Source organism: Pseudorasbora parva, chromosome 18, assembly GCF_024679245.1.
Source record: "Pseudorasbora parva isolate DD20220531a chromosome 18, ASM2467924v1, whole genome shotgun sequence".
In the NCBI taxonomy this organism is placed as follows: Eukaryota; Metazoa; Chordata; class Actinopteri; order Cypriniformes; family Gobionidae; genus Pseudorasbora; species Pseudorasbora parva.
In genome coordinates this window covers 24,955,443-24,981,814 of record NC_090189.1, presented here as the reverse complement: position 1 = coordinate 24,981,814, position 26,372 = coordinate 24,955,443, and the positions used below count along the sequence as shown (strand labels likewise).

Here is a 26,372-nt window from a genome sequence, read left to right as displayed (position 1 = left end):
GACAACATGTCCATTTTTTTTTTACGGTCTATGGTGGACAAAAACACCAAAATGACACTGACAGAGGGCGTTTGTTTTGTGAAAAGCACTCGCGCCCATTTTAAAACTCAAAGTTGCGTAAAAATGGTAATCTCGTTTTAAATGAATGTGAATAAGAGGAGGTGGATATATGTATCATACTGATATGCATTAGTATGCTGCTTAGTCAAATTATTTTATATGTACATATTTATCATTTACAATCTGAAATGTTATTGTGCAGCTTTATTGTGCAACAGCAATGAAAAAAAAAACATGTACTTGCATTTTATTTTGATTAACTACAGTTTGATTTAACAATTATCTCATGTGCAGGGTCAAAAATGGTCTTCGGTGGTGGCTGACAGACCTAGTCACACTCACACACACACACACACACACACACACACACACACACACACACACACACACACACACACACACACACACACACACACACACACACACACACACAGTAAAAAGTACCCTATCCGCGTGCGTTACACTGAAAATAAATTTTAAAAATGCAACGAAACAGTAATTTTTGCTGATCTTATGTTGATATCTCATATTATGTATGAGCTCTTATCTTGATGTTTCTTTTGTTCCTCATTTTTACATTATTTACAAATAATTGTTTTGGTATATTAGAAACAGCATTAACAATCAACAAATAGCCAAATTATCTGCCATATACAATTTAATACAATTATCAGCTAGCTAACAAACAACTTTGTTCAGTTTTCACCTCACTCCAGTCTGAACTAAATGATGTTAGACTATTTATTTTACTACAAATTTCAACATAAATAAGCTGAAATACTGGATAATTAAAACAAATTCTTATTATCCACTCTTGCTAATTTGGGTTAGCACATTTCTGAGGTGTTCTGAGTAAATTATTAAACTGATTAGTTCAGTTCAGAGTTGGACAGATCAGTTCTGATTACGGTTGTTAAAACGATTTGGTTCAAATGAGTCATTTGGTCGTGAATCGGACATTAGCAGACCTGTTGTGTATGTGATTCCTGGCTGTGTGTATCCACATCGCGGAGGATTTGTCACACAGAAAACTCTTCATAACCGGATTTTGTTTCCTGTTTATTTAAAGTATGATTTGGTTTTTTTTAGTGCAATTCACACTGAGCGGTAATTTAAGGAAATCAATTGTCCAAATGCGCAACGTTCAACATGGATTCGGTCTTCTGAATTTTTTATTTGGATTAATATGTAAAATATGAGAAAGAGCTAAGAAGGTGCTTATTTTTTAAGACAGAGAGAGTGCGTGCGAGGTGGAGTTCTCTGCTCTTTATATGCTCTCAGCTGTGGTCTTGACCGGCCTTGAGATAAAATCCAGAGTCATCTTTGTCTGAGACCGAGACGAGACCGATTAAAAATGTGTTCGATTCCGAGATGAGACCAAGACCTTTAAAAAGTGGTCTCGAGATCAAGACCGATCTCGAGTACTACAACACTACCGGCGACTGTGACAGAATAAAAGTCCCATTGCTCGCAAAGCTTGTGTTGGAACCAAGCGCTCACAGCGGCCTTGCTGAGCTCCACAACACTCGATCCTGCTCTGCTTCATACTACAGTAAAGTTAATAATCGCATCCATGAACTTGATTTCTGTCCTATCCCGATTATTTTCCACTGGGTGAAGACCACATGTCCCAAGATTCTGCGTTAAGTCTCGGCGTTTGTTTTGAATAGGCGACCTCTAGCGGATGGAAAAAAGTTACATGCAAGTTACATGCAATTTAAACACAAATATATAAAGTCCTTAGATATGTAGTTTTGTATGTTGGCTTTATCTCTTTAGAAAAAAATAGGCTATAATTATGTGAAGTGGTATTACCATCAAATAGACTTTGAGATAAGTTTTTTGGTAACACTATTTCGATAGTCCACTTTAGAATTTCTACTATAAGTAACTTTGCAACTTAATGTCAACTAGCAGTCTTAAGCATTTTAGTAGAATGTCTGCGTTATATGTGTTAACACTTAATTTTGATGCATGGGCGTAGAATACGCGGGAGCACTTTTGATAAAACTTAAAATTTGTCTCCTGCACATTTTTCTGGGTTAACTGATCGGATTCGGACCGAGGTCTTTGATGTGAGAAGTGTCTAACAAGGCGTGCTAACAAGGACGCTAAAGGCCGCAGCCGCCTGTGTCAGGCCCTGTCCCAAATAGCCCCCAAAACATTTGCGGCCTTCCTACGAATCGGCACTTTCGTAAGAAGTCACCCGTGCGGGCTCAGCAAAAGTGCGCATCGAGGCATATTGACCATATTGCAAGCACCCTTCTGAATCCTAAAATGACAAATGAGACACCCTATGGTCCAGCAGCCATTGTAGAAAGTCCAAAAGTGCATAACAAGTGTGCAATTTAGGACAGGACCTCAAACGTTAACATGCCTCTTTAGGTCAGGAGAGTGGGGTTTACACACTGTAAGGCCGCCCAAATCGTCCCAATGGAGGCTAACGATCGGCGGGTGAAGTTCGCTGCGCGTTCGTCTTTTCAGCGGGGAAAAGGGGATTTTATTCCAATTCCTCGTTATCTGACTCCATTTAATGATAATTTAGAATTTGGGTTAGAATGCCAATTGGTTATTTGGTCATTCATTTTTAATAGTTTAACTACACATTTAATTATTCCGTTTAACCCATTGTTGAAATTATACCCAACCTGAATAATTCCAGAGCAAGTCAGAATCCATCAAAGTGTAACAATTTATTTAACAGTCAGGTAAATGTATAAAGCCAATTACATAGTCAATTCAAAGGTAATCCATATATAACATCAAATAGTCTGAAGTAAAGAATGAAATGTATACCTGACTTCTGAAAACTACATAATGCTGGCTATCTTGAAAAGACATCCAGCATTACGGGCTGACCGGTTTAAAGTGTCAAGCCCTGAGCTGTTTGCAACATTTCCTTAAATACCCAGAAACAAATGCACAAACTCTTTCAAATGTAAACACGAGTGCACAATGGGAATTTGCATTGATCAAGACTTGTATTGATGCAAAGGCCAAATGGCTGAAAGCCACACCCACCATACACCAAGGAAAGATATCTTTAAACCCTTAAAACATTGATTATCTTTTGGTTAACTTCTGTGGAGTTGAGATATTTGTACCAGTCGCACTGAGACATTTCAAATGATATCAAACACATATAATACTGCATTGTGAGGATTGACATTGTAACAAAGAGATTTCTGGTGCATTTCAGGTGATCTCAAGTTTGTGGGAGCAGTAGTTTGGGGGAAGTTTCATGTGAAAGGAAAGGCATGTAAATTAGAGTCATTCATAGATGATTCACTCAGTGTGATGTCGTCTCGGACAGAGACTCTAACTCTATGAATAAGCTCAGATGCTAATTTCCTTTATTTTCTCAGAGAGTCCTTGTTCTTCATTCAGACATTTCGGCATATACTAGTTTTTTCAGTCTTACAGTTCCACCTCTTGATCCCAATGGGTCAAACTCTGGTGGTCCTATGGGATCACTGTTAGACGTTGGTTAGACGTTGGTTCAATCCTTGAGATGACGAAATTGTCTTAGCAGCTGCAGAGCCCTTTGGAAGGTTCTTTGTTCACCTGCAGGACACCGTCTTACCAGGTGTGTGTAGCTTGAGTTTAAGCTGGTGGGTGAATGTGTTCAGGTGTTCTACCTGTGGTTCAGCACAGCATGTTCATAGAGTCAGTCTCGGACCTTGGTGAATGTTCAGTTAACGTGTCACTTCTTCATGGGGAAGCTTCTGCTTCTGCACCTTCCCGATAATCTGACTCTCCTTGTGTAATCCTCACACCTCCAATGGTGTGGTTCACTGGGTAGATTTCAATGGGTGGAAGGCTTCTCCGTAGTTGACACCTGAAAAGAGTCTTAATGTCCACTTAACGACTGAACACTGATGAACTTAAAGCCATAGAGAAATGCATAAGAACATACAATGCAAGAAAACAAAAATAAAAAACAATGTGGGTTCACGTCAGCAGTGCGATTGGTACACCTTCTCTCAAGTGTTTTTTTAAGGTCATAATTGGTGGGGTGGTATTTAATCACCTAATTCTTCACTATCACTGTGATAAAGTGACAGCGGAATTTAAGTATTCTTGGTCTGGATTACCTAAGGAAATGTAGCAAAAAGTCAGTGCAGTTTATATATTTAAATAGATGATATGCATATAATAATAACATCATCAATAATATTCAATATTCAATCACAATTATGAAGATATACATATATATATAATAACCACTGTGTGTGTTCAGGAATCTTCCAATGCAATTAAGGCAGATCTAAATATGTTTAGTCATACAATAATGGAGATTGTGTATTCCTTGTCACAGTGTGTGTGTGTGTGTGTGTGTGCGTGAGTGTGTGCGTGTGCGTGTGAGTGTGAGTGTGTGTGTGTGTGTGAGAGAGAGAGACTTTGAGAGACTGTGAGAGAGTGAGTGTGTGTGTGTCTGTGTGTGTGTTTGTTTTTGGGAGATGGGTGGAGTCTTATCAATAACAATCTGTGTTGCAAAATTTAGTTCCAGTGCTACACTGGGAGGTCATTTTGTGAAGTGTGAATGGCCCCATCAAGTGTATTCGCACCCATCTCCATCATTCCAGGTTGTTCTGACAATTCCATTGTTCTGGCTCTGATGGGGGTGTTAGCCCCATCTTGGTGTCCATCCTACAAGGAATTGCAGTTGTAAACCTGAGACAAAAATAATGCAGAGAATCACAGTTAATTCTGACATTATCAACAGCTTCAGTCAGGTGTGGACTTATTTGAATGGCACTATTATGCCTGTTGCAATTTTCATCCTAGCTGTCACATGAAACAGAGTTTCATCGGCCAGGTCTGAATTGTTGCTGTTGTTTTAGTAAAGTGTGTGACACCTTAAAACTGTTCTTACAGTCGAGCCTTCACAGTCTGCTGTGAGCATTAGAGACCCCAGTTCTGCTGGAGAATTTTTCTGAATTAATCAGAGCTTTTATCGCTCATATTGTCATGAATTCTGATGGGTTGGTTCCCATGGCTTTATTTCCAGTTGCTCTCCTTACAGTCAGATCTGTGGGCAGAAATTGATTCACCTGTTTTGGTGTTGTCTGCTTTGAATTTTGTTTTACGGTGTCGCACACACATTTGATTATTTGAGGTCTCTGTGACCTGTAAAAAAATTGAGGTACTTCTGTGGTGAAGGGTGAATTGGTTTGCGATTATCAGTGCCACACATATAGCTGTGTTCTTGTAAAGGCAAAAGATAACAGCACAACCCCTCCCTTTTGGCACTGGGAATTAACCCAATGCAACACAAGATTAAAATCCAATTCATTTCTTTTTGCATTACCTCAATATTTCATCTGACTCAATAATGTAAACGTTTTAATTATTTCTAATACTTTACAAATATGAATAAACGTCTGATTATTCTGCTTAACTCTTTACTTTATTGAAATCATTCATTAGGTTCTTAGAGTCACAGGGTCTTCGCACTTTCCAGTATGCGGGCCCATAATCACAAACTTATCAGTCTTGGTCAAGTAGACAGAGGTTAAATCTTTTATATTGAGTTATAGTCAGTAAACTAAGATTCCGATAACATGAGTATTCACAAACTCGTCAGTCTTGGTCGTCAGTAGAGGCCATACGACTGATATCTTGGACGCCCGTGCTACACGTTGATCATTCCAAGATATTTTTGTTCAGTCCCCTTGGGTTTGAATTCTCGTAATTAATGCAAACTGCTTTCAATCAGAGGCCCATGACCATCACCACAGATTCAAGTGACCAACTTACTATCTCTAATGGTGACTTTCTATAATCATGCCGTGGTTTTCCACGTCTACGTAATTTAGAGCAATATTACAACAATCAGGAATTAGGGTTGCCCTATTTAGATTGGTCTAACAATTTGTTATTGTTCTAAACGGAAGACGTCTTTAGTCTTTCAACCCGCAGTCCAAGTCTACGTATCTGAACGCCAATGTGCTAGTCGGAGCTCTAAAACATCAGCCTGGTGTGCTTTTATGCTCCACCGAAAAACTGTGTTCTAGTCCGTGTACTAACCTGAGCGTAGTCTTGTGGTGTCATGGATGTACATGATCCACTGAGTTATTAACACAACATACGTTACAGCATTTTCATGGTTAATGCAATTGAATAACACTGTAGCCACATGGCAATCCTATGCTCCACCTGGGAGACAAACAAATTCAACAAAGAACCACATTTATTCAGTTTTTCTCAAGATACATGGTCTAGAATGCATATAGCATCTACAACCTTTATCCTAAGTGTTTCATACACTTACAGTAAAGCAATCTTGTGTTTTAAAGAATAAACTTAAATAGCCTAGGTGTTTTTATTAACACAAACAACTACCGTGTGTTCAATGCGCACGTGTTTAGTACAATTACAAATTTGAAAATGCATACGAACTAATACCAAGCGTTAGGCGGAACTCTAAAATCTCAGTCGGCGTGCCTCAAAGCTCCACCCAAAAACTGAACTCCAGTCCGTTACTAACCTGACAGATTTGCGGTAACAATACATCCTAATGAACTAAAATCAATAATTTCAGAGTAAATCAAAATTAAATCGAACGCAACAACATATTTATCAAAGTGTCTTAAAGATAATGATTTTGATTCGGCCCTGCAGTCACAGCTGGCTGGCATGTACATTGATTGCACGACAACAGTCAGGCTTAAGTTCAATGAGCGACTCTGTTGGTGTTAACATCCAATGAACTAGCAGCACATGCTGAGTGCAGTCAAATTCCTGCTCGAATTCTGTTTTGAGTGAGGTTTCGGATTTTATTTTCATGCCAATACATTTGAATATGAAAGACTGGTTCAAGACTGATGCAAGCACATTCGTTGTATCTCTTTTTAGATTACAAATGCCTAATTGCTTGATTTAGTCTATTTACAGACTAATCTGCTCAGTGCACAGTGGCAATTTTAACTGAATTTACAAAATGTGATAGATTTAGGTGTTACTTATTTGGCTAAACGCTCCCATTGAAGATAGAGAGAAAGTCTTTGTTCTCCGAGTGGGCGTGGTACGCCCCGTGGGCTCGCTGAGCCACTCAGAAACATCATGAGGTTTCTTAACAAAAATACAGTAACAACATCACTATCATTCTGTGTATCAATCTTAGATTTGAATCGTACCACCTCTTAATCATTTGTAGCCACGAGTAATTTAGCTGTGTAGCAATAATAGCTGTAGCCAATTTTGATCAAACAAAAAGTTCTCTTCATTTTTACATGTTGCATATGCATCAGCCTGTTTTTCCCAACTTTGTTTTTCATAAACAAATGCATCAACGTGCGTATTTATCAAATCACAAATGTATTCCAATTGTTTACAAACTTAGATTTTTAATTCTATTGTTTGCTCGTTCTCATCGTGTGTTGCTAGTTTGTTGCAGCTAATAAAACAACGGAGAAAGCATTTAGCTGATTTTAAAAACGCTCTAATTTACAAATGCTTATCGAGTCTCAGGAAATAGTTTGGAAGATGTTTTTCCAATTTAGGTTTAGTTGTTGTAGGTCTACGCCGACAAAGAAATATTTTAAAATCCATAACATGAGTTTTAATTCCTCTACTGCGCTGTCGCTATCATGTCCCTGATATGTGATTGTATCTAAATTCTTAAACCCCACCGGATTGCGGTTCCGGTCTAACATTGGGTATTCCGACCCATTCTATTAATGTGTCTATATGGGATGCGTCTGTTTTTCCCTAAACATTTCTAAAAAGGCAAAAAGAATTTTACTTACCAGAACAGCTGAAGAAAGAGAAGTGCAAACCTCTTGTTGATTTTAAAATCGAATACTTCGCTGAAAAGACGTTGCTCGTAAGAGAGTCGCAACATCACGGAGGCTGGTCACCATTTTGTAAGGCCGCCCAAATCGTCCCAATGGAGGCTAACGATCGGCGGGTGAAGTTCGCTGCGCGTTCGTCTTTTCAGCGGGGAAAAGGGGATTTTATTCCAATTCCTCGTTATCTGACTCCATTTAATGATAATTTAGAATTTGGGTTAGAATGCCAATTGGTTATTTGGTCATTCATTTTTAATAGTTTAACTACACATTTAATTATTCCGTTTAACCCATTGTTGAAATTATACCCAACCTGAATAATTCCAGAGCAAGTCAGAATCCATCAAAGTGTAACAATTTATTTAACAGTCAGGTAAATGTATAAAGCCAATTACATAGTCAATTCAAAGGTAATCCATATATAACATCAAATAGTCTGAAGTAAAGAATGAAATGTATACCTGACTTCTGAAAACTACATAATGCTGGCTATCTTGAAAAGACATCCAGCATTACGGGCTGACCGGTTTAAAGTGTCAAGCCCTGAGCTGTTTGCAACATTTCCTTAAATACCCAGAAACAAATGCACAAACTCTTTCAAATGTAAACACGAGTGCACAATGGGAATTTGCATTGATCAAGACTTGTATTGATGCAAAGGCCAAATGGCTGAAAGCCACACCCACCATACACCAAGGAAAGATATCTTTAAACCCTTAAAACATTGATTATCTTTTGGTTAACTTCTGTGGAGTTGAGATATTTGTACCGGTCGCACTGAGACATTTCAAATGATATCAAACACATATAATACTGCATTGTGAGGATTGACATTGTAACAAAGAGATTTCTGGTGCATTTCAGGTGATCTCAAGTTTGTGGGAGCAGTAGTTTGGGGGAAGTTTCATGTGAAAGGAAAGGCATGTAAATTAGAGTCATTCATAGATGATTCACTCAGTGTGATGTCGTCTCGGACAGAGACTCTAACTCTATGAATAAGCTCAGATGCTAATTTCCTTTATTTTCTCAGAGAGTCCTTGTTCTTCATTCAGACATTTCGGCATATACTAGTTTTTTCAGTCTTACAACACACAGCTCTTACTGATCTACGTCAGTTACATAGTCAAGTGTGGTCACATAGAAGCCAATGTGAATAAATCTAGATATAAATTTGAAGAGACAAGATAGTCTATAGTCTAAGATAGGCGATCTGAACATCATGGAGCGCTAACACTCTTGTGTAATGTATGTTCCGGCTTTGAGTATGTTTCATACTCAAAGCCGGAGGGTGCTCTCTCACAGAAAGTCCAAAACGGATTTGTAGAATAAATAACTTATGAAGTTCCAGGAAATCCTTTAAATGGACAAAGGCATATAGCTATTTGCTGTAGCTCTAGCAGGCTGCAGCAGATTAATAAAAAGCACAGTGTTGTCCAGTCCGCTGTTTTCCCACCGAATTATGCTACTTTTCTGTTGACATTTTTTCCGCTGATTGATTTTCACCCCCCACCAAGTATGATTTCAGCACTCCAACACCCCTCAAAACAGCCCCCAGACATACAAATTCAGTCGAGAATTTTGCAGAGGTGGACAGTAACTAAGTACATTTACTTGAGTACTGTACTTAAGTACGATTTTTTGAATATCTGTACTTTGCTTGAGTATTATTTTTTAAAACTTATGACTTAAACTTCACTACATTTGAAAGACAAATATTGTACTTTTCACTACATTTCTACCAAGGTCCTTAAAGCCTTAAGTTGTTTCTGTAGCAGCTTTGAAAGTCAGTGGATGATTTTTTTCTCCTTTAAAAGGTGTTTGGGTTTTTGCAGAAATCCTATCAGGAATCACTCTTCTAGGGTCACGTGAAGTTCAATGATTTCCCAGCATTTTTTGAACACTGATCAGTTTATGGCAAAATAGAAGAAGACGGTGGTCAAAATACTCATTTTGTTGAGTATTCACATAAACAATGTTGATTATGTCTTAAAGGCCCACTGAAGTGCCTTGAAACGCGCCGCATTATTCAATGTGTTGACATAATTTCCCCTGAAACGTCTCCAGCTGTTAGCAGTTCCTCACCTTTTTTAAAATAGCCAATAGCCTTTTGTTAATATACAGTTTGACTAGAGCCTTTCTGTTTGGTAAAGCCAGTTTCCTCAAACTGTTTATAATCATAATCTGCTCCATATCCATTGAAATGCAGCATTCTGTGCAAAATTCAAATGGGTTCGGTATGTTTTGTTGTCTGTGGTGACTCGTGCATATAAATCTAGACTAGAGCCGTTTGTGTGTGCGCGCGGCTGCGGTGCGTGAAACTAACGTGAAAACAGACTTCATTCGCCTCAACTGAAAGCATATTTACACTGCATCGTTTCCTATAGCATATATAGTGTGCAATGTGGCTTTCAGCATGTAGAAATTAGTAAATGTGTTAAACACTGACCGATTTCAGCCGCAGCTTCAGCAGTGTAGGGGGCGGGCTTTAGATTCTAGAGAGCATTTTGACTGGACAGAAGATTTGATGAGAAGGTGAAGTCTGCGATGATGTCATCAAAATCTGTCATTCATTTTAATGGAAGTGAGAGACTGTACGTTTTGAATGCTTATATCTCCTAAAAGCTAATGTTGTCATTGTTTTGGAACATATCAGCTTATTCATATCTTTAAGGCTAACAAATTCATCTTAAAAGCTAAAAAAAACTTCAGTTTTGATTTCAGTGGGCCTTTAAGTGAACGTAAACAGTTGGGAGAATATGTTAATCAGTGTATATGATCCATGCATTCAGCCTTAAAGGGACAGCAGCTTTGTAAAGAGCTTTTTTGTACAACTTTTGTACAAGTATTTAAATGAGTTTAAGTTAGTCGTATTCTAGTATGTCGGATGGAGCATCACTGACTGGCTTAAACCATGATGGCATAGTGTGCATTTATACAACAATAATAAAATAATTGTTGACAATTTGTTTTTCTTTTGATACTTAAGTACTTTTGAAAGAACGTACTTCTCTACTTTCACTTGTAATGGAGTAATATTTGACCAGTAGTAATTTTACTTTTACTTAAGTAATGAAGTTGTGTACTTTGTCCACCACTGGAATTTGGCTGCGCAATGGATTAAATCACATTGGGCTATTTTTTAGATACTTTTTACTGGCCATTGTGTTAATTTTGTTGCACAGACCAAGCAACCTTGAAAGAGCAGACACGTTTTGACTGAAGAAACACAATTATGACAATATATGGTTTATGTGAATTTTTCAAGCCATCTCGAGGTATTTATTGACAAAGTATATGAATAATGCAGTGCTGATTGACAGCATTTTTTATGTTTTTGAAAGAGGTCTCTTCTGCTCACCAATGCTGCATTTATTTAATCAAAAATACAGTAAAAATGCTGATCCCTGTCCACGGCCGAAAGTGCCAATAGTGGGCATGTGAGCCTCATAACTTAACCATGGAGCAATGGAAGAAGGGGGCCTGGTCTGATGAATCACATTTTCTTTTACATCAAGTGGATGGCCGGGTCTGTTTGTTGCTTACCTGGGGAGCACAGGGAACACAGATGCACTATGGGAAGAAGGCAAGCTGGAAGATGCAGTGTGATGCCTTGGGCAATGTTCTGCTTGGAAACCAGCATCTGGGAAACCTGCCATCCTTGTGGATGTTACTTTGATACGTACCACCGACCTAAGCACTTTTGCAGACCATGTACACCCTTTCATGGAAACGGTATTCCCTGGTGGCTGTGGCCTCTTTCAGCAGGATAATGTGCCCTGCCACAAAGCAAAAATGGTTCAGGAATGGTTTGAGGAGCAAAACAACAAGTTTGAGGTGTTGACTCTGCCTCCAAATTCCCCAGATCTCAATCCAGTCGAGCATCTGTGTAACAAACAGATCCATGGAGGCCCCACCTCGCAACTTACAGGACTTAAAGGATCTGCTGCTAACAAAAATAGCATTTTTGAAATAGTTTTGAATTAAGTGTTTGCTTTTCCAAGAGATGTGTGACATTTTGCATCTTGCGTGTGTGTTGTTTAATAGTTTAACTGTGTAAGCATTTTTGATAAAAATCTTTTTTAATTATTATTATATTAATAGATTCAGAGTGTCAAGTCAATGACTCTTTAGACTCTATCAATAAAAATAACGATTCCAAACATTAGCCAACATGATGAATAGGCATACTGGAGAAAGAAGAGGAATACAGTGTCTTGTTTATATTGTCTGTAGCCCATCATATGAATGGCGACGTCAACTGGATGAGACGGTCCAGAAGAAACGTAAGACCTCTCTTCTTTTTGACCACCTGGATGCTTCGACCTTGGCTGAACACCTTACATATATGGAGTACAAATCGTTTTGCAAAATTTTGGTAAGTCTTTTCATTTATAGATGCAATATTAATTACATGTTTTTGCTTGTAATACCATGACCTCAAGTCTGAGTTCATACTGCAAATTAAAAATATGTCCCCCCCTCAGTTCCAGGACTACCACAGTTTTGTGATGCACGGCTGCACGGTGGATAATCCTATTCTGGAGCGTTTCATTACTCTGTTTAACAGTGTTTCCCAGTGGATCCAGATCATGGTTCTCAGTAAGCCTACAGCTCAGCAGAGAGCCACTGTCATCAGTGAATTCATCAAAGTGGCCCAGGTTAATCCAACTCGCTTGCCTGCTTATATTTAAAGACATGTAATCTATTTACAGCAGGGTCAAGAAGACCACATGATGGAAGATCTGGGATAATTTAAACCTGAAAACAAAAATAAATATTTTATGTTTAACAACGTTTTAGGACATACACTCACCTAAAGGATTATTAGGAACACCATACTAATACTGTGTTTGACCCCCTTTCGCCTTCAGAACTGCCTTAATTCTTTGTGGCATTGATTCGACAAGGTGCTGAAAGCATTCTTTAGAAATGTTGGCCCATATTGATAGGATAGCATCTTGCAGTTGATGGAGATTTTTGGGATGCACCTCCAGGGCATGAAGCTCCCGTTCCACCACATAGATGCTCTATTGGGTTGAGATCTGGTGACTGTGGGGCCATTTTAGTACAGTGAATACATTGTCATGTTCAAGAAACCAATTTGAAATTATTTGAGACATGGTGCAATATCCTGCTGGAAGTAGCAATCAGAGGATGGGTACATGGTGGTCATAAAGGGATGGACATGACCAGAAACAATGCTCAGGTAGGCCATGGCATTTAAATGATGCCCAATTGGTAGTAAGGGGCCTAAAGTGTGCCAAGAAAACATCCCCCACACCATTACACCACCACCACCAGCCTTTACAGTGGTAACAAGGCATGATGGGTCCATTGTTCTCATTCTGTTTATGCCAAATTCTGACTCTACCATCTGAATGTCTCAACAAAAAAACGAGACTCATCAGACCAGGCAACATTTTTTCAGTCTTCAACTGTCCAACTTTGGTGAGCTTGTGCAAATTGTAGCCTCTATTTCCTATTTGTAGTGGAGATAAGTGGTACCCGGTGGGGTCTTCTGCTGTTGTAGCCCATCCGTCTCAAGGTTATGTGTGTTGTGGCTTCACAAATGCTTTGCTGCATATTTCGGTTGTAACAAGTGGTTATTTCAGTCAAAGTTGCTCTTCTATCAGCTTGAATCAGTCGGCCCATTCTCCTCTGAACTCTAGCATCAACAAGGCATTTTCGCCCACAGGACTGCCGCATACTGGATGTTTTTCCTTTTCACACCATTCTTTGTAAACCCTAGAAATGGTTGTGCGTGAAAATCCCAGTAATTTTGAAATACTCAGACCGGCCCGTCTGGCACCAACAACCATGCTATGCTCAAAATTGCTTAAATCACCGTTCTTTCCCATTCTGACATTCAGTTTGGAGTTCAGGAGATTGCCTTGATCAGGACCACACCCCTAATGCATTGAAGCAACTGCCATGTGATTGGTTGATTAGATAATTGCATTAATGAGAAATTGAACAGGTGTTCCTAATAATCCTTTAGGTGAGTGTATATATGTGTGTGTGTGTGTGTGTGTGTGTGTGTGTGTGTGTGTGTGTGTGTGTGTGTGTGTGTGTGTGTGTGTGTGTGTGTGTGTGTGTGTGTGTGTGTGTGTGTGTGTGTGTGTGTGTGTGTGTGTGTGTGTGTGTGTGTGTGTGTGTGTGTGTGTGTGTGTGTGTGTGTGTTGTTCAGGTATACCCTACATTAAGGTGACAAAATATGCCCACAAAGATGGCAATATCCCTTGTTCTTTAGCGGACTTTTTTTGGTCCCCATGAGGTAGGGTTAGGGGATGTAATATACAGTTTATACAGTACAAAAAACATTATGTCGATGAAATATCCACATAAAACATGAAAACCCAACATGTGTTTTTCCAACGTGTGTGTGTGTGTGTGTGTGTGTGTGTGTGTGTGTGTGTGTGTGTGTGTGTGTGTGTGTGTGTGTGTATGTGTGTGCAGAGGCTACTGCAGCTGCAGAACTTCAACACACTGATGGCTGTAGTGGGTGGGCTCAGCAACAGCTCCATCGCTAGACTCAAAGACACCCAGGCACTCATCGGCAGCGAGACGCTCAAGGTAAGGACTGCCAGAGAGCTGCTTTGTAAACACACCTCCAATACTAGCGAGAAAAACAAACAGCTGTAACACTCCAAATCTGGCTATGGGAGATAAGATTCTTAAGTTCCACTTTGCAGTAGGTGGCTTGAGTGCCATTTTCATACTCTCTGCCAGATTGCACAGAAATATCAATACTCAAGTCAAGTGCTCTGTTATCAGGCAACCAAACATGAGCAGAAATATTTTACCCATGTACCATCCTCTGAAATCCCCTTTCCTCATATTTCGGCTGCACCGACCTTCATCCTAACGGATGGCCTCCTCTGTGTTTAATCAGGTGTTTGATGGATTGGTGGAGCTGGTCACTTCCTCAGGAAACTACAGTCGCTACCGTCAGCGTTTCTCTGAATGTTCAGGATTCCGCTTCCCCATCCTCGGGGTGCATTTGAAGGACCTGATTGCTGTCCATGTGGCCCTGCCTGATTGGTTTGACCCAGAGAAGACTAGGGTCAACCTAACCAAGACCCATCAATTGTACACCATCCTGGAAGAGCTGGCGCACATTCAGAGCACTCCACCCAATATAGAAGCCAATTCAGACCTGCTGAATCTGCTTATAGTGAGTCTGTTATGGGTGGGACGGGTTTGCTGTAATCAAAATTTTCAGAACTCCTATTGTCTTCAGTGTCACATGATCCTGCAGAAATCATTCTAAAATGCTTATTTGATACTTAAAACCACAAAACTCTATTTCAGAACTCAAAAAAATAATAATATTTGAAATATGTATGTAATTATTAAGTAATACATATAAATAAAATATATCTTTAAATAAATCATGACAAAAACATTTTGGTTTTAGTTAAATATTTCTTTTAAATATGAACTTTTCCAGTGAATTGATAATTAAGCAGGAGACATGGAGGTTGATAAAGCTTTTAAAAGTTTTGTCAGATCTATGTCAGATTTAAATTATTGTTCATTTGCATTTCTCCTGTCCAGGTGTCTTTGGACCAGTACCACTCAGAGGATGAGATATATAAGCTATCTTTACAGAGGGAGCCTCGCAGTATTAAACTATCAGTGAGTCACTCCACCGACATAACAACAGCTCAGATAGCAAATCAGTTACCACCATGAGTTAGAAACCACCAATTACAACCACTCATGACACAATTTGACAGATTAATTTTCCCATATTGCTTGCATAATCCACTTACGTGGACTTGCAGCTGGGAGGCTGAACCACTACTCTATATTTATTCTGTTCATACAACAGACAGAAGTCATTTATCCATATCTACTGGAGCCTTATTTTCTCTTGCTAAGTGAATACACCATTGATTTCTTGCTTCTTAGACTTCCAGCTCAAAGTCACAGTCTCCCCTAATAGAACAGTGGGCATCTTCAGTCAAACCCAAAGCGGATCCTGTCATTATCAACACGCACATTGAAAAAATGGTAGAGGTATGTGACATGCACTACTTTCAATTAATTTATTTATCTGAGTATTTCTTTGATTTTCATATAAACTGATTGCACAGAATACAGTTTATGGATAATATGTAAAGGATAAAGTAAAGGGAAAAAATCCTTATCACAAAATAAATGCAATCATGAACTTTGTGCAAATAGCACAGCTATGTAAGATACTTGTTACCTGGTTATATGGTTTTATATTTATATATTTTATAAATTCTATGTGCTTGATAAAACAGTATTGTTGTTCTGTATCACTTGACTTGTGTTTTTGAGTGTTCCAGACAAACTGTCAGACTATGCATTAGTGGTGTAGATTTTTCAGTGAGTCAATTCATCATTTACTAAACAAATTAAATTAAAACACTGATGCATTCAGAAATAAAACAAGTGACTGACATTATGAGTGAGTCATTGAATCAGTCACTCAACCAATTTATACAAAAAACTCCAATTCAGTCAGGATTGAAACAAGTGACTGACCTTATGAGTGAGTCATTGAATCAACCACTCAACCAATTTATAAAAAAAACTCTAATTCAGTCAGGAATGGAACAAGTGACTGACTTTGAGTGGTTTATTGAATATTCACTCAACCAATTTGTCCAAAAACACTAATTCAGTCAGGAATTAAACAAGTGACTGACCTTATGAGTGAGTCATTTAATCAGTCACTCAACAAAATTTGCGGTCCAAAGAACTCAATATGATAGGCAACGTGAAACACAAAGAAATAAAACGTCATGTTTTAAAGAAGAGTGAAATAAAGTGATGGAAAAAAAGATGATGGACACAGCATGTAACATAACAGATATTTACAGTTACACCCACCACAAGTGTACACTGTAAAAAATTATATGTTCAATAAGTTATGACAACATATGTTTTTACATTGTTTTAACTCATCAAAATAAGTTAAGCAATGTTAAACTTGTTTTTATTAGTTATACAAGATGTAACTCATTTTTTAAAGTCAGTTCAACATAATTTAAGTTGAAATAACTTAACCATCCAAGTCGATTGTACTGCAAAAGTTCAAAATGTGCCTTTTTTAACACTAAAGTGTGCAAACTCAAAACACATCAGTTTAAATAGATCTGTGTGTGGTTTAGGTTTCAGAGATGTTTAGATAATTATTAATGAGTTCACATGTTCCCTTGAACACCCTTAGCTATTAGATCTATTTAATCACTTCAGTTTTTATTTTACAAATTGAAACATTTAAACCGATATAATAGTGTACATCAGTTAAATATTTCAATTAGTTTTTATATTATAGGCTGTTATAATTATATTATATTGTAAGCCTAATAAAGAATTGGCCTCAAAAGGGAATGGTTTAGGGATCCTTGCCATTAAAAAGTTAAAAAGTAAAAAAAAAAAAAAAAATCTGATAGCCTATATAAAATAATGGAAATTAATGAGCAATAAACAAACATTTAAGTTTGATGGTTTAACGCTGCATGTTGCCAATAAAAACAAACTTAGTGTAAACTGCTTAATTTAATATATATTATACAGAATTTAACTGTTTTGGGGGGAGCTTTTTTAATAGTTTTACTTGGTAAAGATTATTTGTACAATTACAGTTTTTTTGGATTGCTTAAGCACAATTTTCAAAACAGGGCCTGTGTTTTTTGAAAATGCTACACACAATTAGCACAACCAAACACCAAATCAACAAAACAAATATCCTTTGCATGATTAAACAATATTGTAAAAACTATACACTTCTGTTTAAAAACCACACTTTGTTACCATATAAAACACACACGTTTCACATTAATATACTCTGTTTGCATGAGTACAAATATAATGTAAATCCACCAAACACTACACAAGACCAATGTTGCAGACTGAAGAAACTCATTTATTTCAACACGCCCAAAATGTTGACATGGACATTCATAATACTGCAACAATGTCACTTTACATATTGTACTGTAAGCTTACTGAAGAACAAAAAAAAAAAAAAAAAAAAAAAAAAAAAAAATACACATTAGACAATGTCTCTTCACCTAGCTGGATCTGAGATTTTCATCAACACCACAGGCAATGTTGTCATTAGCAAGACACCTTGGAAAGAAACGTCTTGAATGACGAATCCATCCATGCATTGCTGCTACCTCCTTCTGGTCATAAGGCTCCTTCGTGTCCTCCTCATCTTACTCTTTCTCTGACTCTTTCCATTGTGCTTGAAGACCGATGAACTCACCTGCTGCTTTTTATAGTGCTTACACACCTGATTGGTGTGTCTACAATTAAGCAAGCAAGGGTTTGCACAGCTGATGACTGTGTTGAACCAATTGGTTGGACAGTGCAGTAATTTGACAGTCAGTGCTTTGGTATTGCAAGGAAGTGACTTCATTATAGATTTTTATGTGTAATGTATGTTAAGTGTGTTTAGTGTTTTGCAAATCACTGTGTGTAGAGTTTTGCAACAAGTGTGAGGTTGACAATGTGCTTAGTGGTGCAAATATGGGCTGATGTTTTGCTTCTTAAGTGTAAGGTTTTTCTAATAGTGTACTTTTAATTTTAGTGTGTAAGCAATCCAAAAAAAACGGTAACAGTATAAAAACCATTACGCCTATGGAATGTCCCCATATGTCACAAAAACAAACAAAAAATAAAAAATAAAACAAGTAATTGACCTTTTGAATGAGTCATTCAATAATTCACTCAACCGATTTGTTCAAAAACATTGATTCATTCAGGATCATAACATGACAGTCTTTCAACCGGTTCGAGCTGCTGTAATATTTTGTCTGAAATGTACGTTACATGGTATTAACTTCTTATTTATAGAATGACTGAATAAAAGAAAGCTCACATTATTACATTTATTTGACAAGTATTACAGAGAGCTGTGTACTAAATAAATTTGCTGTGAAAAAACACTCATCGGAGGATGTCTTATTTTCAGTCCGTTTTCCAAAATTTTGACACTGATGGCGATGGCTACATTTCCCAAGGAGAGTTTGAGATCATCAGGAGCAATTTCCCTTACCTCGGCAAGTTTGATGAACTGGACCAAAACCAGTGGGTTTATCAAGACATCTGTCCAGTTACTCTAGAGTCATTTTTACCCCCTCGTATGTCAAAGTCTACAGAACAGTAAAGGTCCCATCGTTCTCTTTTTCATTTTCTCTCCCAGGGACTGTAAAATTAGCCGAGAGGAGATGATTGAGTACTTCACAAAGGCGAGCTCTTTACAGAACTGCAAGATGGGTTTTGTTCACACGTTTACAGACACGAGCAGCGTCAAGCCTTCATTTTGTCGGCACTGCTCTCGCTTGGTAAGTACACATTTTATTTATGGCTCGAACTCTTTATCTTCATCTCCAACGTGATGACAAACCCACGCATGAGATGAAATAAGATCTTTTCAGCGTCATGAGGAACAGACATACAGATCTGTTCTTATATCAAAAAGCACAGATGTACATAATGCCTATTTTATTATCACTTGTAAGCCAGATTGTATTTACGGCTTGCATCCATTCATATTTGTCTCTGCTGTCAGAGGTTTATGGTGCTTGTGCTGTTTACGCTCAGAGTGCAGCAGTGTGTTTTAGGGTGTGTCTGAGGGAAAGATGTTGTTATGTTCACAGTTGGTATTTGGGTGTAGATCGTAACCACTTCCTATTTTCTCATTTCCTGTCAAGATCCACCCCAGTGCAGAACCTGTTTTCCTTTTTCTCTAGTGTTCTTTTTTTGAACCAGCCTTTTTGAAAATGAATGTGAATGTTATCACACTGTAAAAAAATTGTTGGTTTAACTTAAAAAGGTAAAAACCTGGTTGCCTTAAAATGTTGAGTTTATTGAAATTAAAAATTTGAGTTGATACAATGAAAGAAATTAGTTTAAGAAATAGAAACTCAAAACTCTAAGTTTCACTGCGTCCTCCCAAATAAAACACACACAATTACCCAATATGCTTACAACATCTTTTAATAATATTTGAATAAAGGTTGTTGATTCTCAAAAATGTTCATTGTATTAACTCACATTTTTTTATTTAATTGAACTCAAAATTTTAAGGCAACCAGATAACTTATTTTTTAAAATATTTTTTTACAGTGAATATATTTCATTAAACTAAAGGCCTATTTTTCTTCAATAACAATTTTTTAATATTTTATTTAGTCAGCCAGAATTGATCAAAAGTGACTTTAAAAAACCTCTATATTGTTACAAAATATTTCTGTTTCAAATAAATTCTAATATAAATAAATTTATATTCATCAAAGTATATATACATTTTTTTAACAGCATTGGTAAGCATAAGAGACTTCTTTTAAAAATATTAAATATTCTTATAGAACCCAAACTTTTGAACTGTAGTGTTAGATTATTCATTTTGTTTTAAATTACACTCAAATGAACATGTCTGGATTTCTGTACATCCAATTATGAATAAAAATATATAAGAGTGCCAAATTAAATACATTTAATATTTAAGCATCTTACAAGTTCAACTCATTGGATAGAACAAAACATTAAGTGTGTCGTACGCTGAATTTTAATGAACTGATTTCTTCCATTTAAAAGTCCTTGTTTTCTTACATATTATGTCATTTGGCTTATTTTATATATGCTAATTATTGCAGATATGGGGATTTTTCAAACAGCGATGCAAATGCAAAGGTATGAAACCAAATGTAGTGTGTGTGTGTGTGTGTGTGTGTGTGTGTGTGTGTGTGTGTGTGTGTGTGTGTGTGTGTGTGTGTGTGTGTGTGTGTGTGTGTGTGTGTGTGTGTGTGTGTGTGTGTGTGTGTGTGTGTGTGTGTGTGTTTGTGTGTGTGTGTGAATGTGGCATTGTGACCTTCCTCTTTGTTTTTCAGTGTGTGGGGTGAGCTGTCATAAAGGCTGTTGCAGTCTTTTGGCCATTGAGTGCCGCAAGCGGGCACAGAGCGTCAGTTGTCACAATGACGTTTCTTTTACGGCCATGCGCTCCTTCAGCTTTCCGCCTCCCACCAGCACAGAGCCGATAGCTGAGTCCCCAGGTAAATGCACATTAATACCAAAGTGTACTTGAATACGACACACGCATGTTACATTTCAAAATCCAACACCTACAGACTGTGGGGTCCAAAAGACAAATCTGGGATTTAAATGTTAACAGGGTCACACTTTATTTTAAGGTTCAGTTATTAACTATTAACTGCTTATTAGCAAGCATATTACTAGGATATCGGCTGTTTATTAGTACTTCTAAAGCACATATTAATGCCTTATTCTGCATGATCTTATTCTGCATCCCTTAATCCTACCCAATACCTAAACTTAAATGCTACAAAAACTACCTTACTAACTATTAATAAGCAGTAAATTAGCAGTTTATTGAGGCAAAATCGTAGTTAATAGTGAATATGTGTTCCCCATACTAAAGTGTTACCAAATTAAGAATTTAAAGGTGTCATGAACTGTCTTTTTTTCTTTTTTTATACTGTTGTCTGAGGTCAACTAATGATGCTCGTGTGTTTTTTACATTCAAAAACATCATAACTAATAAGTAATAGGCTATTTTCTACACTGGTTTTGAGGCTCTCTCCTGAACGCTGGGTTTTGATGGGCGTGCCGCACTGGAGACACCCACGGCTGGGATTGGATATGATTTGCATATTTAATGAGCTTCAGCTCCGCTGTCATAACTATGCCCCTGTCAGTTCACATGAGGGAGAGATTATTTTGAAAGCGGCAAACGGGATGATTCTCTCGATCACAGGGCTCGTAAACGTCTTTATCAAGCAAACACAAAGATTTATTTCTCATCCACCCGTGATTAATTTGTATATTATTTCTGATTTACGTGGTCCATATCGGTTGATATAAGTATGAACTGCGTGCACACACACACACACACATACACACACACACACACACACACACACGTGCAATCAGATCAAGAAAAAATTTCTGCTGACGGGCGTACGTTTTGGTAGCCCATCTGAAAAATACATTAGCCCCCGGACTACTATTGCTACATATAAAAAAGACATTTTACTCACATAAGTTTGTTGCACCATTCCTGTCGGATCCAATATAGAAGGCACAACACTGTGTCTGCAAATCCAGCACTTGAGGCTTGTTTACAAACGATTCCACAGTGAAATGAAGCGAACACATGTGAGCTGGAACTTCATTAAAAATAAATGAAGTATCACACATTCCTAATATTAGGATCCAAAGGAAGCTTATGCAGCGACTGTGTTCTTCCACAATATCTTGCTATCTTCTTCAGCATGTTTATTGCTGCTGGCTAGTGATCCGAACAGCTCCATGAGTCGGTGGGTTGAGCTACTGAATTACACGTTCTGTAGAGGCGTTGTTTCGTCGCATTATGACATAAGGATGAAGCTCACAATCGTTTTCTGGGCCTGTCTATAAAAGTAATTAATAACTTGACCAGCCCTCAAACGTCATTTTACTGACGACTGCTTCTCAAAATAATCTCAGAGTTTAGCAAACCCTTGCACTTGAAAGATGGGTCAGTATCCAGTTTATTTGGACCAGCTTGCTTCTCAGAACCATAACCTGTTAGTATGAATCATTATTGATGTACATTTTCTATAGGGTGTTCAAAATACATAGTTTTGTGTCTTATATTGTGTAAGTTTCCGGCTAACGGGTTAACTCACAGCATACTGTCTTACTGAAATACTTCTAATCAGCTGTGGGCCAATGTTACCTAAAACTGTGTCTATTAATGCAGATTATCTGTCATTTTTAATACTTTGAGTAAAGATAAAGGATGGAGGAGATTGGTTTTACAAACATTTATGTTACAACAGTCATTCACGTTAGTGGCGTGCTCGTCTTTTAACGAATACTTAATAATTCAGTACATTTATACACAGTAAAAAATTATTTAGAAAAAAAGTTACCTGGTTGCCTTAAAATTTTGAGTTCATTAAAAATTAAAATTTTGAGTTAATACAATGAATATTTTTTGAGATTCGACAACCTTTATTAAAATATTATTAAAAGATTTTGTAAGCATATTGGGTAATTATGTGTGTGTTATTTCTGATGACGCAGTGAAACATGCCAAATTGTGCTATTTTCATGATTAATCACATTTTTTATGTGGTTCAGATACAAAAATATTTGGAGTTTCTATTTGTTAAACTAATTTCCTTCATTGTATCAACTCACATTTTTAATTTCAATAAACTCAAAATTTTAAGGCAACCAGGTTACTTACTTTTTTAAGTTAAACCAACAAAAACCACCACAAATTACAGTGTAGTGCCTTTCTGGGTCCTTTCTTTACACTTTGGAGGGCATCTTCTCAACCACCACCAATGTGCTGCCATATTGCGCCAGAACGCCCACCACACGCCAGCTGATTGGTGGAGGGGAGACTGAGTTATAAAGCCAATCAGTTATGATGTACAGGGTATGATGGACAGGGGCCAATTGGCAAATTTGTCCAGGATGCTGGGGTTACACCTCTACTTACATTTTTAATGAGCACAGAGAGTCAGGACCTCAGTTTAAGTGCTTTTTGAGAGTACAGTGTCCCCATCACTATACTGGGGTGTTAGGACTAACACAGAACACAAGACATGCACCCCGTACTGGCCTCACCAACATCTCTACCAGAAGCTATCTAGTTTTCCTAGAAGGTCTTTCATCCAGAGAATGACCAGTCTCAACCCTTAACAGTTAATACAGTTTGCAAGTTTTCTGCAATAAATAGAGAAATATTTGCATGGTTTGTTGATGGACATACACCATCAGCAGTTGCAACAGCTCATAAAATGATTACTGAAAATCGTCCTGCTCAGGTCGTTGCGATGGAGGTTCTGGTTTGAATAAATAGTTCTTCCAATGTTTCATCATCAAACTCTCGCTCGGATTGCTGTGGTGTACAAGCTTTACAAAGCCTCTGGACTCGGGGCTGAAGTTATGGTAATGGGTGTTTAGCTCTTTATATATATATTAGATAGATAGATAGATAGATAGATAGATAGATAGATAGATAGATAGATAGATAGATAGATAGATAGATAGATAGATAGATAGATAGATAGATAGATAGATAGATAGATAGATAGATAGATAGATAGATAGATAGATAGATAGATAGATAGATAGATAGATAGATAGATAGATAGATAGATAGATAGATAGATAGATAGATAGATAGATAGATAGATAGATAAAACAGAAACCAAAACTGAAAAGTGATTCCTCCAGCATACATCTTCACCCTTTATTCATATATTATAAAAAATTACTTAAATAATTTGTATGCATATTGCGTAGTTGTCAATTGTTTTATATGTGAAAATGCAATAAAACATGCCAAATTCTGCAGACATAATTTTTGGCAGGCTGTCATACAAAGAAATGATGAACAAACAAGATAGAAGCAACACAATATTAATAACTGATTATGTTGTAGGCAATGTATGCTTTTTCCTGTCAGCTTTTTGTTTTTACTCAATTTATTGTCAGATAAATATTAGTGGCCTGAAAGGGATAGTTCACCCAAAAATGACAATTCTATTAATAATTGCATACCCTAATCTAGTTCGACACCCGTAAGACCTCCATTCATCTTCAGAACACAAATGAAGATATTTTTGTTGAAATTCGATGGCTCAGAAAGACCTCCATTAACACCAATGTCATTTCCTCTCTCAAGACGCATAAAGGCACTAAAGACGTCGTTACAAAGTCCATCTCACTACAGTGGCTCTACAATCATTTAATGAAGTGGCGCGAATAGTTTTTGTGTGCAAAAAAAACTAAATAACGACTTATAAAGTGATGGGCCGATTTCAAAACAAAGCTTTGAACTGTTATGAATGAGTGTATCAGCAGTTTCAGCAGTTTGACACGCAATCCGAATCACACACGAGGGTAAGTATTAATGACCGAATTTTTGTTTTTGGGTGAACTAACCCTTTAACCTTTTAAATTAAATTTATAAAATATATTTGAATTTTTATTTACAAAGAACATAACAGATATATTCTGCTTAGAAATAAATTAAAATAATCAAAAATATTAAACTGTAAACGCACATATATTGTCAAGTTGAATACAATTCATTGTTACTGAAAAACGCATATGTAGACCTAATTAAATTAGAAAAATGCAAAGAATATCACTAGTGGTCTTTACCCTGTAGAATCCCCATCATGTCTAGTCCACCGTAATATTTATCTTTTGAAGAATAAACGATGATATTAACTTGCAGTGACTTCCCATATTCTCTCTCTCTCTCTCTCTCTCTCTCTCTCTCTCTCTCTCTCTCTCTCTCTCTCTCTCTCTCTCTCTCTCTCTCTCTCTCTCTCTCTCTCTCTCTCTCTCTCTCTCTCTCTCTCTCTCTTTGTACCTCCGCAGTCATCACAGAAGGCTCTCAGGAGGAACAGGATGAGGTTTTTGACGTCCACCTTTGATGAGGTTGAAAAAGAAGATACATATTGCCAACACATTCACCTCGTGGTTGAAGGCTTTTTCATTAAGTCTTTCTCGTGAACAGAAATCCATCACCTGGCATTAGATACGTTCCTCTCATCTCTATTTCCATAGGAACATCCCGGAGCAAATCCATAAGCAACCGCAGCAGCAGTGAGGGAGCTGCACTATTCTCCAAAGCAGCGTGTGTTTGTTCATGCGTTTGTTGTCCAATGTGATGCATTCTCTTGAACTCTCCTATTCTGTGATTTCTCCTGGGTTATTGCTCAGAAAATAGTAGTTGGATTTCAAATAAATAAGAAAAAGGTACTGTTAAGTTGCAGTTTGAAGAGGTCATGTATTTTATTATATATTTTTTTCCCCTGAAATTTTCCTGAACTTATAATGTAGGTAAATGTTTTTTGGTAACACAAGAAATGCTGTGGCGAGGTTGGAATGCATACAGAATAGTATAAAGTATTTCTTATATATATATATATATATATATATATATATATATATATATATATATATATATATATATATATATATATATATATATATATATAGCCTACAGTATCTGGCACTGTGCAAGAGTGGCAATTGTATTAAATTGGAACTCATGTAACTGCATGATTTCATTGATCTATTTAATTCTCATGATATGAATTATGAAGAGAGGACAAGGTCAAATGAATGACGTGTTGCAGACACCATTGTGCCACGGCCATCTCTCATCACAGGCTTTAATTTCACACCAACAGAAGGCGCTGTTGTTCTAAATTGAGAGCCTGATATGACAAGCTCTTGTGCTGCTTTATTTGCTTTCTTTTAATATTATTGTTATTATTAAACAGATTTGTTTTATTCGATGTACATTTAGTTTTTCTTTGTATGTATTATAAAATAGAACATTTCATCAAATGGATATAGCCTGCTGTTTGTTTGTCATGTTTCTTTATTTTTATCATTAAAAGACACCGACTGTGATATTGTCAGGGGACGTTGCTGAGGAAACGTTGTCGTCGACATATTCATATGTCCAGACACAGCTGTAAACTGAAAACGTAA

At 37.2% G+C, this 26,372-nt stretch overlaps 1 protein-coding gene across 2 annotated transcripts in view; it reads left to right on the top strand.

The window, feature by feature from the left end:
* rasgrp2 (RAS guanyl releasing protein 2 (calcium and DAG-regulated)) overlaps positions 1–25,794 on the top strand; it is a 31,852-nt gene extending 6,058 nt beyond the window's left edge. The window contains exons 6-16 of one of the 2 annotated variants that reach the window (XM_067424096.1): positions 12,087–12,228; positions 12,338–12,511; positions 14,310–14,426; positions 14,746–15,027; positions 15,411–15,491; positions 15,768–15,875; positions 18,811–18,926; positions 19,042–19,183; positions 20,498–20,534; positions 20,732–20,893; positions 25,248–25,794. In XM_067424096.1, the coding sequence (XP_067280197.1) occupies positions 12,087–12,228; positions 12,338–12,511; positions 14,310–14,426; positions 14,746–15,027; positions 15,411–15,491; positions 15,768–15,875; positions 18,811–18,926; positions 19,042–19,183; positions 20,498–20,534; positions 20,732–20,893; positions 25,248–25,303 (1,417 nt within the window). In that variant the 3' untranslated portion in view covers positions 25,304–25,794. Of the gene's footprint in view, positions 1–12,086; positions 12,229–12,337; positions 12,512–14,309; positions 14,427–14,745; positions 15,028–15,410; positions 15,492–15,767; positions 15,876–18,810; positions 18,927–19,041; positions 19,184–20,497; positions 20,535–20,731; positions 20,894–25,247 lie in introns of those variants that run through there. The other variant, XR_010899029.1, reaches the window with a different exon arrangement.
* The last annotated feature ends 578 nt before the right edge of the window (positions 25,795–26,372 follow it).